This window comes from Panulirus ornatus, chromosome 53 (genome assembly GCF_036320965.1).
Source record: "Panulirus ornatus isolate Po-2019 chromosome 53, ASM3632096v1, whole genome shotgun sequence".
NCBI classification, from domain to species: domain Eukaryota; kingdom Metazoa; phylum Arthropoda; class Malacostraca; order Decapoda; family Palinuridae; genus Panulirus; species Panulirus ornatus.
The window spans coordinates 4,313,282-4,330,381 of NC_092276.1; the positions used below are offsets into that span (position 1 = coordinate 4,313,282).

Genomic DNA, 17,100 nt, shown 5'->3' on the forward strand with positions numbered 1-17,100 from the left:
CACTGAGAACCAATCACTTTCCTCTCTTCCTACACGTACACATGCCTTACATCCTCGATAAAAACTTTTCACTGCTTCTAACAACTTGCCTCCCACACCATATATTCTTAATACCTTCCACAGAGCATCTCTATCAACTCTATCATATGCCTTCTCCAGATCCATAAATGCTACATACAAATCCATTTGCTTTTCTAAGTATTTCTCACATACATTCTTCAAAGCAAACACCTGATCCACACATCCTCTACCACTTCTGAAACCGCACTGCTCTTCCCCAATCTGATGCTCTGTACATGCCTTCACCCTCTCAATCAATACCCTCCCATATAATTTACCAGGAATACTCAACAAACTTATACCTCTGTAATTTGAGCACTCACTCTTATCCCCTTTGCCTTTGTACAATGGCACTATGCAAGCATTCCGCCAATCCTCAGGCACCTCACCATGAATCATACATACATTAAATTACCTTACCAACCAGTCAACAATACAGTCACCCCGTTTTTCAATAAATTCCACTGCAGTAACAGCCAAACCCACTGCCTTGCCGGCTTTCATATATATAACTTGATCGTCGTTTCTCACGTCAGCAAGGTAGCGCGAGGAAAGAGACGAAGAATGACCCATCCACTCATATACACATATACATAAATGCCCATACACACAGACGTATGTACATATTCATACTTGCTTGCCTTCATCTGTTCTTGGCACTACCCCACCCCACAGGAAACAGCATCACTACCCCCTGCTTCAGCGAGGCAGCTCCAGGAAAAGACTAAAAATGCCACTTTCATTCACATTTTTGTCTTGATCTGTCTTGTGTAATTCACTGAAACCATAGCTCCATATATATATATATATATATATATATATATATATATATAGGAAAGGATCACAATTTTGCACGTGATCAAGTATATTCCTAAGAGTCCGTGGGGAAAATGAAACACGATAAATTCCCAAGTGCACTTTCGTGTAATAATATCATCAGGGGAGACACAAGAAATATAACAGTCAGTTAATATACAACGAAGACGTCCTAGCTACGTATCTTCGTTGTATATCAACTGACTATTATATTTCTCTCGTGTCTCCCCTGATGATGTGATTATTACATGAAAGTGCACTTGGAAACTTATCATATATCATTTACCCCATGGACTTTTAGGAATATATATATATATATATATATATATATATATATATATATATATATATATATATATATATATATATATATAAATATAATTTTTTAATACTTATTCGCCATTTCTCACGTTAGCGAGGTAGTGTTAAGAACACAGGATCAAGCCACTTGGCCCAATTTTTCCAGCCCTTCTTTAGGAAAAGTAAAACACATGTAGTGCACAGACGGTGCACTTTCATGTATCACATAATCCCCACCAATAGCAAGGATTTCAACTCCCTGTCATTTGTGTAAGAATTATGAGAGTAGAAAGAAATATGATATTATAAAGGACTTTGCTCACATGACGTTGCAGAAGCCCCATAAACAAAGTCTTAGGTTGTATCATAACAAAATAATCTTTTTTAATACCAGGAGCACATGAATGAAGTTTATCTGCTTGTATTTTCCTCTTTCTTAGATCTTGGAGTCATTGGATGCTGATCCTTACTGCCGGAAACTGAATCTGGCACACCGCTTGCAGTCTATTGGATATATCCTGGAGTCTTACAGCCATGCAGGGCCTGTAGCACCTATGCCTCCTCTTCAGCTTGCAGGACAACTGTCAGAACTGTGAGCCAGCACATGCAGGATGAGCACTTGTGCCTGATGATGCGACAGTTTCCTGAAAAATATTGACATTTTTTATTTATATGGAAAAAAACTTTTTTTTTTTGCAAGTGTTTGTTACAAGAACAGCTACTGAGACTTACCAGTACCAGTGTTCTTCCATAGTGCAATATTATGGTCCTGACGAATCTGAACTTTTCACTTTTGGTGTACTTTATTTAGAGGTGGTTTACAAAGACCTTCATAATATACTTTAAATGATAATTATGTTCATGAATAAAATTCCCTGAAAAATGGTTTTTACGGTGATTGCTGTATATAATATATGAAAGTTCATACTGACACTCATAAGCTCTGCCCTTTGGCAAACTGAATGTGATACTTTGGATTTCATATTTGTGTAGTCGCTGTGGTCTAGTGCTAGTGCCTAAGGATACAATGTTCCTTGTTTTACATAAAGTGCTTATAAATCACTTCTCACGTGCAAATCTGCCATGCTTTACCCACATTGATGGGACACTGCTCCAGGGTGCACTTCTATCCAGGCAGAAGAGCCTGTTACTTTAGCTGACTTTTGTATATACACAATTGTCTTTTTTTATGCTCGACCAAGATGGGGAGAATAGTAATGGAGATATATGGAGAGAGGATGACTGCCATATGGATATTTCATAGTCCAGTTATGTAATGATTACACTACATTTCATATAACAGTCATGCTATTTTATACTGCTTTTACATTTTTGGAGATATGAAATCTCATTGGATCACACCAATGCCTCAACTTTTTAACAAGCTTGGTGCTATGTTATGTCAGAGGGGGACGCCCTTTCTCACCATGATGTTAATGAGAGTGTTATTGAATACTGTAACTGCGAAAGGCATTGTCAAGAACATTCGGAGAGCATTAGGTTTTCTCCCATCTCCATCCAGTGCATCTTGTCCACTAGTCTTATTTTTTTCATTTTTTCAATCCAGTTAGACATTTTGTATATAGCTGTCTGTTATCCCCTTCAGATTTTTTTTCTAGAATGTACGTTTATAATTTTTTTTAGGACAATTGGAGGGTGTGACATGCATGACAAGAAAAAGCTTTTGAATGAAGCTGCTTTTGCATGAATATCATTCTAATGGAGGAAAATGTGTCCAGTATTGTAAGACCAATGCAGGTCTCAACTGAAACCTGTCACGATAATCCATTTTCACTGTATTCTCATTCTTCCCTGTTTCTTTAATCAGACTTATCAGTTTTAGTTTATTCAAACATCTTGTGATATATTTTTAGTTGTACAGTTTTGTAAGGCTTACTATGTACTTTCCAAGTATATATAGGTTCCTATGCCTCTTAAATTCTCAACAAATCCCTTTTGCTTTCAGTGTAATATCTTTGGATTCTTTTTTAGTATAATTGCTACTTTTTAAAAGATTTTCATTACAAACACTTTTAACTACTATTATTATGAACTTGTTGCCCTCTAATTTCTCTCTGTAAACCTTCTGTCCTCACAGTTATATTTTGCCCTTTCTCTACAAACTACCCTCTCTTCCCCTGATCCCACCAGCATGCTAAGTTATATAAATCTGCTATGCAACAAAACTGCTTTGGTCAGCTGCTACTGAGGTGACGAAGAATTTTGGGGACATTGTATAAATCTGTACAGAGAACTTTTGTTATTGTAAAGTATTTTTGTAAATGTGAGTATGAGGGCATTGTGTAAAATCTTGCAACTTTACTACAAATAAAGTGAGTGCCAAGAGGAATCAGGAATATTTCATTTGTCCTTTTCTTCTCATTTTTCTCTCCATTTGAAACAAAAGTCCAGTGAAAATAAAACTATGAAATTTAAAAATATAATTAAAAACCCTATGTTTAAACTGGAAAAAAAATGAAGCCCATCCCTAATACACAATCCTGGATTTACAACTAATAATACCATGCCATCATCCATCATTACTACTCTTAAGGGTCATAAACAGGATTAATTCGTTAAAAATCGAGTTTTGGACCCCACACTACTTGTTTGTGAAGATAAACAGCACTTGATATACATAAAACTTTTCTTAACTGTAAAAAAAAAAAAAAAAAAGCTACAGGAAAGCCTCGTGACTACTTACTACTTAGTAAATTAATTTACGTATGAAGTGATATCTCACACCTACTTCAAAGGTTATTCACACCATTAAAAACACAGATATCCTTGTTTAGTTTGCTGATTTGTACAGAATGTTTCAATTTCAGGGTACATTTTCTCATTTTAAAATTGAAAAATGCTGTGATAAACGACTTTATCACCTTTCAGTTCTAAAAACTGGTAACCATTATGAATGTCACAACTACTCAAAATACACTTTAAGCACCAAAATACACTTTGTAAGCACCAGATCCTTATAAAACATGAACTGAACCCGGTCATATGAAGCAGCCGGGGGAAACCACGAAAGCAGCAGTATCAGGAGTATTACTAGGATGGAGTGTTCTAGGTCTGGGTGTGTATGGCTCATGAACAGATGATGTCTGATGAATTTGGCTGCAGGAGGTGACGGGTTGGTAGGATATGATTGGCTGATTGCACAGGATGAGGATACTGAAAGGTCGCAGTTGGTTTATAGGCAGTTCATAAAGGGATCTTGGGTGTAAGCGCTGAGCCATGAGGGAAAATGGGCAATCAAATCTCCAGAGAGATGCGTTGCATATCTTTCAGGTTTTACAGCTGGGGAGTATATCCGGTGTGACATGTGAAGGGGAGAGGTATGTGGGTGTTGATTACGATGCACGTCCGTTTGGCATAGGGAGAACGATGCATCACATGCCACCCTACTGCGACGCATGGGGAAACGGCTTAAATGATACAGATCAAGTTGTAAAAGTCTAAACACCATGCAGGTAAAAGTACTTGGTGATTCAATTTTACGTATAAATACGCAGACAGTGTGGGCAGTGCAGCAACAATGATCTATATATCCAATCAAGTGGAACTCACTGCTCCTTTTCATTTGCGAAATAGAGGAGGTTGTCCATGTCTCTCAACTGACTACGGCCTTTACGAGGTTCGTGAGAGAGAGGATGTGATCATCCGTGCAGGGCCGACAAACGACGTAAATTACGTGGGACTATGAAATGGTTGCGTGCCTCAGAGGGAAGACCAATCAATGCCATCTCGCAACATCCACATGATATACAATGTCCGTGTGGCAGACATGCCTCCCCAGCTCCCAAGGGATATTATGGTTGACTACGCCTTGCCTGCTTCACATGGAAGCCTTAAGGGTTTTACAAGGAGGGCAGCTGGGTAGGGCGGGATTCACAGGGATGGCAAGGGATTCCCAAATACGGCTGTCTACTTATCTTTCAACTTCCAGTTTGTAAACACACACACACACACACACGGGTCTCCGTGGTGTGGTGGTCAGCGTTACTAACTAGAGTCAGCAAGTCAGCACAGACCCGCCTCGGGTCGTGCTCGCACAGACTCGAATCCCAGGCAAGGCAATCTGTTAATTCTAAAAGAGCACGAGACAAATGAGCGACGGAATACAGTAAACTAAGTACAATCAATTTCGAAATACAAATGAATACAATACATTGAATACATTCGTGGAATACAATTCTCTCTTGTGAAACAGAACACTAGCCAACCGACTGCTGTGAAGGGGACACCAAAACACAAGAAACATCCTCTTGCAATGTAGTTCTAAAGGCCTCCTCCTTTGCGACAGTTATTTGTCAGACTAAGAGGAGTGACAGCAAAATGTGAGGTCAGGCTAAGTGGAGTTACTGCGAAAGTGGAGTGACAATAAATGTCAGGCTATCCAAGCGGAGTAACTGCAAAATGTCAAGCTGAAGGGAGTGACAAATAAATGTTAGGCTAAGAGGAATAACTATTTCGGGCTATCTAAGCGGAATGAAAGCTAATGTTCGACTAAGCTAAAAGAGAAACATTTTCGTATTGTACAATTTGGACCATAAGTTTGTTCTGCATCACCATACACGGTCAATGTTTCTGAATGAACAGAAATGAACAAATCTTATCAACAAGACGAGCTTAATACTTTTGCACAGTCTCGACGACAGGTTACTATAACCCCACAACGAAACCACAATATGATAAAGCCATGATCCATTCCTCCCTGCTCGGCCAGCCATTCCATAGGGATCACGGAACCACAGATCACACATTCAGCTGTGTTCCGGATGTTCCTCTTGGCCTTTGGTGCTTAGATGGATCCAAAGACATTTTACGGGAGGGAACTGAAACCGTTCCCTTCCTCCTCCGTTCCCGCCTCGCCAGCGATATCAAAACCTGGGATAATCAAGATGCCGCAGCCACACTGACGTCCCGTAGTATATTATCATGTCTTAAGCCGGCAGCCTGGACGGACGGTCTGGCTCTGCTCCCTGATAAAGAGGTGTTTGTCAGAGCGTCCTTTCCCCTGCGGCCAGTTTGTTTACATCCAGTTGACAATGGTGAGATTTACGATGATAATCTTTCAATGGTGATGGTGACTTGCTGGATATTATGCCAAGGTAAAAATAAATGGGGAGGGGGTATCCTAACCACACGCTGATCTGTCCTTGTACACATGTTTTGTTGCTTTATAATCCGATTAGATGAATAGTACTGGGATGGAAGGGAGGTGGTAAAACACGCAGCGAACCCAACATGAATACAACGTATTTGCTTATGCAACAAGTGGCGCCAGTATAATACACGATACAAAACCCCAACGACTGCGATGCACTTGCTATGCAAGTGGTCGCGGCTCGTCCAGAAATAATCTCGCGCAAGCGCGCACACACACACACACACACACACACACACAAACATACACAAACTGCATCATGTTAGGCATCAGTAGGTCACAAGAGATTAAGGCAAAGTACCATATTATAACCACAAACGAGGCTTGAATTACCGGTCTCGTCTGGCTTCTTATATTTGTCCAACAATCTCAACATGTTATATCCTCGGTATTATCGAGCTTACGGTAAATTCCGGGCGAATTACATAACCAGAGCTCCTTTCTCATCCCAAGTCTTACTTTTCAGTGGTGAGTGAATGATATATGGAAAACATCCATCGAGATATCTAGCCAGCTCCCCTAAAACATCCTAAAACAGAATGAGAACTAATTATCCAGGATGTGTGTCCGAAAAGATCTTCAGAAAGGTGGATAACCAATAAACCAGTTAACTAATAACCAGTCCTTGCCCAAACAAAAAAATACCCAAAACTTTCGTTTCTCATCCAGAGCCTTTGAGAAGATCGCCCATTACATTTCCTATATCTAAATAGTTGGGTACTGTCACTCCACGTGACGTTATTGTTATATATATATATATATATATATATATATATATATATATATATATATATATATATATATATATATACCCACACAGTATATTTCCTTCACCGACCGACGACGCGGAGTCCTTTGAAAAGAATCGTCAGGAGCTGTTCTCTAGCCGAAGTTAAGGCGCGGACCAGACTTCTGGGGCGAAGTTGTACAGACGCAGGCAATGTGTGGCTAATGTCGGCACTCCGGGGACGGCACGCCACAACTTGGCTATACACGACCAGGCTAACTCACTGAACAGTCTGACACGCTCGTTTCGCTCCGGCAGAAGCGGCGGTAACTCGTCAGGATGCATCTTAGCAGCTACCTGACGGCCGTTATCGCAAGGTACGTACAGTATTTCACGCACACGATTACGTGAATACAAAAATGTATATACGTATTTCACATATATGAAATAAATGTATAATAATCTTTAGTCATAAAAGCATATGAACTTAATATAAAAAATCATATAACAAAGAAGTACTTTCAAATTTTAATATATTTTTTGTATAATTTTGCTTCTCTTTCCCCCTGGCACTTCCTCTCCTTACACCTAAAACAAACTCGTGTCTTTATGTACGTCATTCTTGTCTACGTCTAACGGAGTCTATATGCAGTGCTAAACACCCCCATAAACGAAAAAAAAAAAAAACACCCCACCCCAATAAAATCTTCAACACAAATCCAGCGGGTGACGACGCACTGTAGTTTGCTTGGACTGAAGCCACGGTAACTCAAACACGGACGTGATGGACACGGGTAAAGTGACGGTAAGAACTACATTCCAGTATTTTCCGGTTTCCCGCGGTGCATGTACTCTTAGAGCCAACGGGAATTCACGTAAATGCCCCAAATATTAACCTTAATACTACTACTACAACCTCTGCTTCAATTACCCCCCAAAATAGTAATAGTATTAACAATAATAATAATAATAATAATAATAATAATAATAATAATAATAACAACAATAATGGTTATCATTATTTCAATAATTACGCTGGAATTATTATAATAATAATTACATTGGAATTATTTCAGTTCTGGTTCATGGTGGCTCATCAATTGTCCATTTATAATCTAATTGGGAAAGAAATTGTCAGCAGAATTGTATTTTGTTGATCATTTAGCTCTTCTGATGTGAATAAATATAGCATTTGATAAGCATTAATTCTGTTGTGCAAAATTGACTTTATTGAGTTAGGGTAATTTTTCCCAGGCCGTATTATACGTGAATTAATCGGGTGGGAAAACTGCGAAATTTCAGTGGAGCCGAGGGCGAATGATCGGTTAGATGTGACACTGTTAACAAAAGGTGACCCACTGGAAATATGAGCAAAACTATTTAAATATAACGTTTAAAGAGACGAGCCTTACTATATATATATATATATATATATATATATATATATATATATATATATATATATATATATATACAGGTGTACCACCACATCCTTGTCACGACACAACTACGATAATACCGCCAGCATCCTTTCGTATATACCGCCAGGGCACCAGCAAAACAGATCCACAGGCCCGGACGGTGTGCATCTTAGTTACTAACATACATTGATGCAAGGAACGACACTGAGAGGGTAAGGCATATGGTGATTATATGAAAAATGAAGATTAAATCATAACCGAATACAGTGACGTGAAACGCGCTTACAAGCGACGATATATCCGACCAAAATGAGAGACAAGGCGACATATTCGGACAGAATACCGTCGAGATGTATAATGATGTCCGGCCCATCAATAATGACTTCGTATGGGTCCACAATACATCGCAAACGATCAAGACGGAGGAGTCCCGTCCCGCCATACTAATGCCACCAAGCACCACCACCACCACAGCGACCACCACCACAGCGACTACCTCCACAGCGACCACCACATCGACTACCACCACAGCGAGTACCACCACCACAGCGACTACCACCACAGCGACTACCACCACCACAGCGACTAAGCCAAACCCATCGTCAGATTCTTCAGTCCTGAAGTCAGTCATGGACACTATGACTCATCCCACTGAGGAAAAAATAAAATAAATAAATAAATACATTCGACGCAATTATACGACGGAGTGAGACCCAAGCCACAATTATGTCGTCTCCGGTGTGTCCAATGAGATGGCTGCATCCGACCAACACACTCGTAAAGAGGAAACCCCAACAAATAAATCACAAAAGAAGCAACGGATTCATTTCCGGCCAATCATCCCTCCAGACAGAGCCAGTTAGAGGTAATCAGCGGGGAAGACTGCTCTCTCTCTCTCTCTCTCTCTCTCTCTCTCTCTCTCTCTCTCTCTCTCTCTCTCTCTCTCTCTCCAAGTGACTCTGTATCAAGCCCCAGTTCACCAACTTAACCTCAGAGAGCCAAAATCATGAACTCGTCACCATGCACAGCCACAAACTAACGTCTTCCTTTGTCACTTCCTGGAAGATGGAACACACAAAAAAGGTTTGCAAGCCTGTAGGTTTTTTTGTTGTTTTTTTGTTTTGCCTTCTCCCCAAGTCTTGACAGTTGGCAAACCGCGGAGATGCTCAACCATGACATCTCTCAGGACTTCAACACAACGAGAGGCCAGTTGTGTGGAAAGGCTTTCATTACTGGCATCTCCATCACCCTCGTCACACTGGCGCACGTTAGGTCAGGTGCTACACCTCCCAAACTTAACCAGATGTGGTGTAGTGAGGAGTGTTTCTCCAGGTCTCGATCAGTTCCCGTGCTCTACAAGAACTCAACCAATTCTACTAATTTTTTCATAATTTCAAGAACTATCTTTAGTGACATTTATTCTTTTTTTTTTTTGTCTCGTCACAAATAATCTTGGGAGACACGATAGTTAATCATCATCTACCATGGCTGACCTAACCAGGTGAAACAGGCCATAATTTCCCCAGGTATGGACCTACATACATCACCAACCAACCCAAACACACAACCCCCTCCTTCCCTCCTACTGGTCTGCAAATACGAGTCGGAGGAAAAACGTATCTTTCCCAGACACCAGAGGCGATGAAACATTAATGCAATTCATTTCTTATTCTTCCGCATCCGTATCAAGCAGACATCACTGGCTAACAAAGCACGAGTCTCCATAGACACACTAATACGAATACCGATTTATACTACGACGTAAAGAAACATATATGTGTACGATGCTTCCTGCTGGGTTATGCTAAGTAAATAAAATACTTAATGATCTAACAGTAAAGTTCTCTTGTACTGCTTACTCCTCATTCATTTTGTTCTCTAGAAGCGCACTGGTCGAGTTAAAGAAATTATCTATTCTCGTTACCGTGTTCTAGCATTTAAAAGTTTCCAATTTGCATCAAGGGCCAACCAAACGCGCCAGAATTCAGTAAAAACAGGATCATTTCATGGTTCGCTGGTGGATCTTGAACCCTCATGACATTAAGTGCCAAACGACCAACTGGGGTGGGGGGGGGGACATGCAACCCCATAATCTTAAACTCTTGGAGAATCTCAGGATAAAATCAATAAATAATTTTGGGTACATCGTGATCAATGCAGGAAGCGAGCTGAGCAGTTACGTGGGGACCCTTAACTAAAAGCCGACGAGACCTAACTGGTACTGATCACAGCACCTGGAATGGGGGGAAAAAAAAGTCCTGCTATACCACACTGCTGGCTGTTGTACCCAGCTCACCCATGGACTATATACCGCAACACAAAGCCTCAACACTGTTAATACATCACCAGTAGCACACTAAAAGCAACACACTGAGGCCGAAACACCACACCGTGTTACTACATACTATGCTGCACCACGACAGGTACACTCAGTGGACTTAAACTGATGCGGTAGCACAACATAACCAGCAACACATTAAAACCACAACCCAACGACGACTATCTTAACACGACCGCCACACTTACGGACTTAATACGATCTGTTATCATTTGTAAACTTAAACCACCAACAATGAGAGTAACAGAACCTTCTGCTAAGCATCCCGAGGCACTGGGAAATCATAAGACCCCATGACTAGGTGTTAAGCTTGCTTTATTAATCCTCATAATTACCTAACCTGCACAAAATCATCTAATCATCCAATGTGTATCTAATTATATAATTCTAATGGATTTTAACCACAGACACAATCAGACGAGGAGAACACATGATCACACTGACGCTTCTCCATACATCAACGTTATACCAATTCTTCCAGCAACTGGATCAGGACAAGTGCATATATAGGAACAGGAACATCTCTAGACATCACTTAACGCCACCCCCACCCAGCAGTTGGCTCAGTATATACACGTGGACGACGAGAAACGAATACTAAATGAGAAAACTAACATGGACCATCGAGTAAACTTTCAGGATTCGTCACTTGTGAAAGTTAAGAAACGTCAGGAACATTCCTACCGTGCAAAATATACATCATACCTCACGTGCAAAATATACAACATACCTCACGTGCAAAATATACAACATACCTCACGTGCAAAATATACAACATACCTCACATGCCTCGAGGAGGACTGATACGACCACGACGGTAGCCTAGTTCCGTAGATCTTCTCACTCGTGCGCCAACGCAAGGCACTGAGAGAGAGACACTCTCGCCTCTCAGGGGGTAATGGTAAAGCGACGCCCGCGAGCGGGGATAGAAGGTTTCTTGCACCTCACGTCCACGAAGATGGATGGCATCGACCACAGGACCCGAATCCTGAAAATGAACAAGACGTTAAGAATATCGGGAAGCCACGGGAATGTAAGAGCACTATCAAGTGATGGAAAGCCCGTATTCATGAGGCAGACAAAACGAAAAGTTGGTCTGTTGAGATACGGAGGTCCCAGATTTAAACTCACCACACGAAACATTTGTGATTAAGAAAACGGAAGAATTTCGAGATGCTAGTTTCCATCAGCCCGAAACTCTCCCGAAACTGTGAGGTTTAAAACATATACATACATACATAAAGCATGCATACATACACACATACATACATACATACATACATACATACATACATACATACATACAAATATACATACATACATACATACATTCAAAGCGATAAAGCAACCAGTTACTGACCAACTAATATATCGTCGTAATTACTATTTCATAAATACTAATAGCTTTTGTTTGTTAAAAAAAATAGAAAATAATAATCCTACCATCTTCATTACATGCTGACGATAATTCCTTATAATTCGCATAATCTAAGGAAATTTAGGAAGTTAATCTAATGTAAAAATATTTCTTCAACAACTGCCAGAAAAAATAAATGCTAATGACATTCTACGATCAAGGAATATGCATTTTTTTTTTTACTTTCAGTGCAATGCTCTATATAAGGGGAAATGTGACAAAAAAAATCCATCAAAAAAAGGTGCATATGAAGATCTTTTCCAGGTGCGGCCTCATGGAATGTCTTACGCTTTTCCAGATATCATGAACACTTTTCAAATTACTTGAAGTAAGTCAAAGTCATCTTTCTTTTCTAACTGTCATTTACCATGATGAAAAAAAAGTCACAACTGATTTTTAAAATTAAAACTTTTTTATCCTATCCAGCAACAACAGTAACTCACCAGACAAAATAAAGTTATACAAGACAGACAGAGCATGATGAAATATAGTCATATATACAGTATAGCAAGGATTACGTTAGTTTACAAGAGAGAATCAGATACAACAGCATAAATATGACAAGGTAAAAAAAAAAAAGGGGGGGGGGGGAAGCCACAGAAAGGCACACAGGCACGATAGGTTATAATTCCTCGTAAAATCCCGACTGGATGGCCAGCCGGCGGCCGAAACCCCTCTTCCCTCCCATCATCCCTCACAAGACTCGAACCGGCCTCTAAAGGTTTTCAGCCTCCCTGACACCGCCCTCATTAATTACTGCCACAGCCCTCTCTGTCCTCCACCTTCATCCAACCTCCCCCCCCCCTCCCCCCCATCACTCTGCCCAGCTCCTTAAGACCCTCTCGCGTCACCTCAAGTGTGGAGTAGTTGGTGTGGCAATTAGTAAAGATTAACTAGCAAGATGAGGACGTCCTCTGGAGCTTCCAGTGTGTGGCACTGAATCTTTTCATCTCGGGAGACTTATTCACTCGAGGGCTGTTACTAGGATGTGCTCTAACAGCTGGCTAATTGACAAAAGCTTTACCAAACGAAATTCCCTTTGAAATCTACGGCACACGAACAACAGGAAGGCAAAGAAAACATTTCTTTCAACGATGTACCCTCTCCATCACAAACACCCTCTTGGCACGGACGGTACGCCCCTTCACCATGAAAGCTGACGATCCTGAATAAGCGGGAACAGTACGTCCCTTGAGCACAACGGTACGACTCATCTGCACCATGATGCTAAATACGTGCCTTGGTCGACACATTGATAATACGTCTATACACACACAGAAAGTCGCCGGGTTCATCACGTACGAAAAAGGATAATCTACTCGGGAGCCTGGTAAGATAGCATAAGATCACTCCCTCTGGTTATCTGCAATACTTATGGACAATCTTTGAGACGTTCACTCAAAATTCACGCAGTACTCCAAGCTCTGCTGGTTTGACGCCATGTGGAAGAAACCGAAGAGAATTGTTTAACACTGACTCCAGCTCGCACAGAGTTATAGATATTACCCTTTCGAAAAAAAAAAAAAAAGAGCTGCAGGATTATCGGTGTTGGTATTACACACGTTAATACGAACACAGGAATTAAGAAGCATATACATATATGACCGAATATATACGTGAAAGTAACCGGATTACGCGGAATGTAAGCTTCCCAGTGTAATATATCTTTATGGCTAGGCAGGCAACAGCAACATACTGAAACATTCTGAATGTTTCGTGTGCCACACCTTTTGACTATTTCCCAGTCCGTATGTTGATAGATTCGCTTAGTTGTTCCTACGATGCGGGAAAATACTTTAACTAAACATCACAATCGCTGCAGACATCAATAAAACCTGTACCATCACTTCAAAACCATAGAGTCCGGCCATAACAGCTTTAGTGGAGCCAATCATGCCTTCCAGTTTCTCACCAGAACACACCTCTCCTTTGGCCATCACCATGTGTATAACTAGTTTAATTCAGTTCGTGGGGAAAAAAATGACTGTCTTTTTTCTACTGACTAAGTAATACGTGTACCTACATTTTCATAAATCAAAATTCAGCATTAATGGCAAATCATCATCTCCACTGTTCCAAACTGGTTCAACCAAACCCAGCCAAGTCTAACGCAAGCAGACTTACAAGTGTACCAACATTGAGTAAAGCCTTAACGCACATTCTCGTCAGTTTTTTCAGACCAAGTCGCATTAACTAAATTACTTTATTTTTTTGTTCCTCGGACTGGTTAAGTGTGGGACTGGATTTTTACGGACCATCAGCGAGAGAGAGGCACAAGAAATCATAATTCAATGAATACAGTAGGAAATTATATGCTATACAGAAAAATATCGGTTGTCTGGCTTGACTACCGGCGTATAATTAAGTGATTACGTGAAAAAGCTGAAAAGTCACTTCGACGAAAAGTATGATGAATGTGGCTGACTAGGGCATGAAGATAAAAGGCAAGGTGGTGATGTCGACGGAAAACTAGCTGAGAAAACTTTCAGTAATTTCTAAAACTGTTAATCATCTGAAAACATGAATCAGACAATATGATTAAGATGTTAATACGATGATCATTCACACCTTCAACAGGGTAAAAGTTCTTTACAGCCTATCGTCGAAGGGCGTGAATCTATGATACATCTCGTACCCCACTTCCCCGTCTGTCCACAAGCCCTTGGGTAACTGTACAGTTTTAAACCGTTCTGACGCAAAACTGTAACGTCCGTATTTCGATAATCAATCAATCATGTAAGACAAACACGTTAGTTATAGCACAAAAAGAAAAACTCATAACCACCAGTGTAGCGAACATTTCAAAGCTAAGTGGTACTACGTGTAAAAACTTGCCAAGTAATTAATGAAGGCGCAAGGGGATAGGCAAGTAAACTTAATTGCTGACAGCATCAAATTCACACAAACACACGAAGACCCAAGACAAAGACATTCCCCACAGAATTCACAAAATATTAATGAAGATTAAACAGTTCTCAAGAGCGAATCAGTCTTTAGCAATAAAAGAGACCCTGTCTCCAACAATAATCCATACCGACAGATACGAAACCAGTTTTCATTTACAGCTTACACATCATGAACGAGTCACACAGTCTTACCTCCCGATAAGAAAATCCAGTCCACAAAACGATTTGTTGTCGAGATAAACAAATACACCTAAACTGACAAATTACCGGTAAGGATACACCAGTCACTAAAACTAACCAGTAAAAAAAAAAAAAAAGTCCACGTAAATAGCCCACGTAAAAGTTCATTCAATAAAATTAAACCTGCTCACGCAAACGTCTTGACTACCAAACCTAGTACAGAAAAGCTAGCCCAAATACACACAAAAAAAATCATACATATATATATATATATATATATATATATATATATATATATATATATATATATATATATATATATATATATACTCACCCTCAAATAAATACGACGCAGTGAAGCAAACCAAACAATGCGCTATTTCTATAAACTAACCAGTTTTTACAAACAGAGGAGCCACATCCAAAAAGACCATCCTGCCACTGTAAAAAAAAAAAATGAAAGGAAAAAAATATCCAATCTCCACAAAAAATCCATACCTTCCAGTCTACGAAAATGGGTCCACCAACTATTAGTATATGAACTAATCAACCAGGGAGGCAAGCAGTCGCCACGAACTGCAGCATCCTGTAATGAGTCTGCGTCCATCATCGGTGGGAGGGGCGAGCCAGCGAGTGGCATAAGGTTAAATTGAGAACTGCTGTTCCTTGTAAACTAAGTTCCCCCAAGCCCAGGGGGGTAGACGAAGAATTCCGATAACTTGCCCTGCATTAGAAAAATCACAAAGCGAGCTACAATGACCTGTGTGCCTCCAGACTAAAAGGCTGGAAATCTGGCGGACCCGGGTCGTTGCATTATAAATGACCCTGATTTGTTATCATTCAGAAGCAATTTCTCGATCGTGAATGTCAATGCGCAAGAAAATTTTAGAGCTTAATTTCTCATGAGAAGATTGAACCCCATTATACATCTTGGTCCATTATTCTCATTAATAATACGAGAGAAGACAATTCATATCCATTGTATCTGCAAACATTAATCATTATGAAATATCATTCCATTATTCTTCTGAACGAATCATTGTTTCTGGGTGATACGAAACAACAAATGTCCATTTGCATCAGCAGTGCTACAGATGTTCTCTCAAATGTACGACATAAATCCGAATATCAAAGACACTTAAAAAAGAAGGAAGAATTCTAAAGAAATAACAGAATAATTCGATATTAAGAAGCTATAAATTTTAACATGGGATCATCTTTTTTTTTCTATGTTCATAATCGAAAGATATGAAGTCCCCCCCCCCCCCTCCCGTGAAGTTTATAATCTGTAGTGTTCTCCGACTTACTTAAATGTAGTTAGAAAAATAATGTAACAAATAATTATACTGAAATGAACTTTGTAATGTGTTCAGGGAAATGGAATCAAATGGGTCCACCGTGCAATTACAGCCTATTTTGGATTAATCCATAATGTGTTTTTATAATTAAACCTAGATGATTATCTCCGCTTACATTACAGGGCCTTTCTGTATATTCTAACAAAAAGTAATCAAGGTAAAGAACAGTGTTGCTGGTGGTTTCAAGCAGCTTCAAGGCACTTTTAAGTCAATACGTGAAACATTCATCCCGTCGGAAGATGCTCTATCTATCTATCATATATATATATATATATATATATATATATATATATATATATATATATATATATATATATATTCATATATATATATATATATATATATATATATATATATATATATATATATATATATATATATAGGGGATACGGGAGAAAGAATACTTC

General features: G+C 39.7%; 1 protein-coding gene and 1 long non-coding RNA gene across 6 annotated transcripts in view; one reads left to right on the forward strand and one right to left on the reverse strand.

Annotated features, from left to right (window-relative positions):
- The window catches only part of LOC139765190 (plexin-B-like), a 538,550-nt gene extending 535,024 nt beyond the window's left edge, over nt 1-3,526 (forward strand). For all 5 annotated transcript variants that reach the window (XM_071692470.1, XM_071692474.1, XM_071692472.1 and 2 more), the window contains one exon: nt 1,617-3,526. In XM_071692470.1, the coding sequence (XP_071548571.1) occupies nt 1,617-1,772 (156 nt within the window). In that variant the 3' untranslated portion in view covers nt 1,773-3,526. The remainder of the gene's footprint in view (nt 1-1,616) is intronic.
- The window catches only part of LOC139765191 (uncharacterized), a 42,400-nt gene continuing 26,982 nt past the window's right edge, over nt 1,683-17,100 (reverse strand). Inside the window, exons 3-4 of the long non-coding RNA XR_011716602.1 lie at nt 11,613-11,820; nt 1,683-1,820 (exon numbers count right to left, since the gene is read on the reverse strand). This is a non-coding gene — a long non-coding RNA (uncharacterized lncRNA). The remainder of the gene's footprint in view (nt 1,821-11,612; nt 11,821-17,100) is intronic.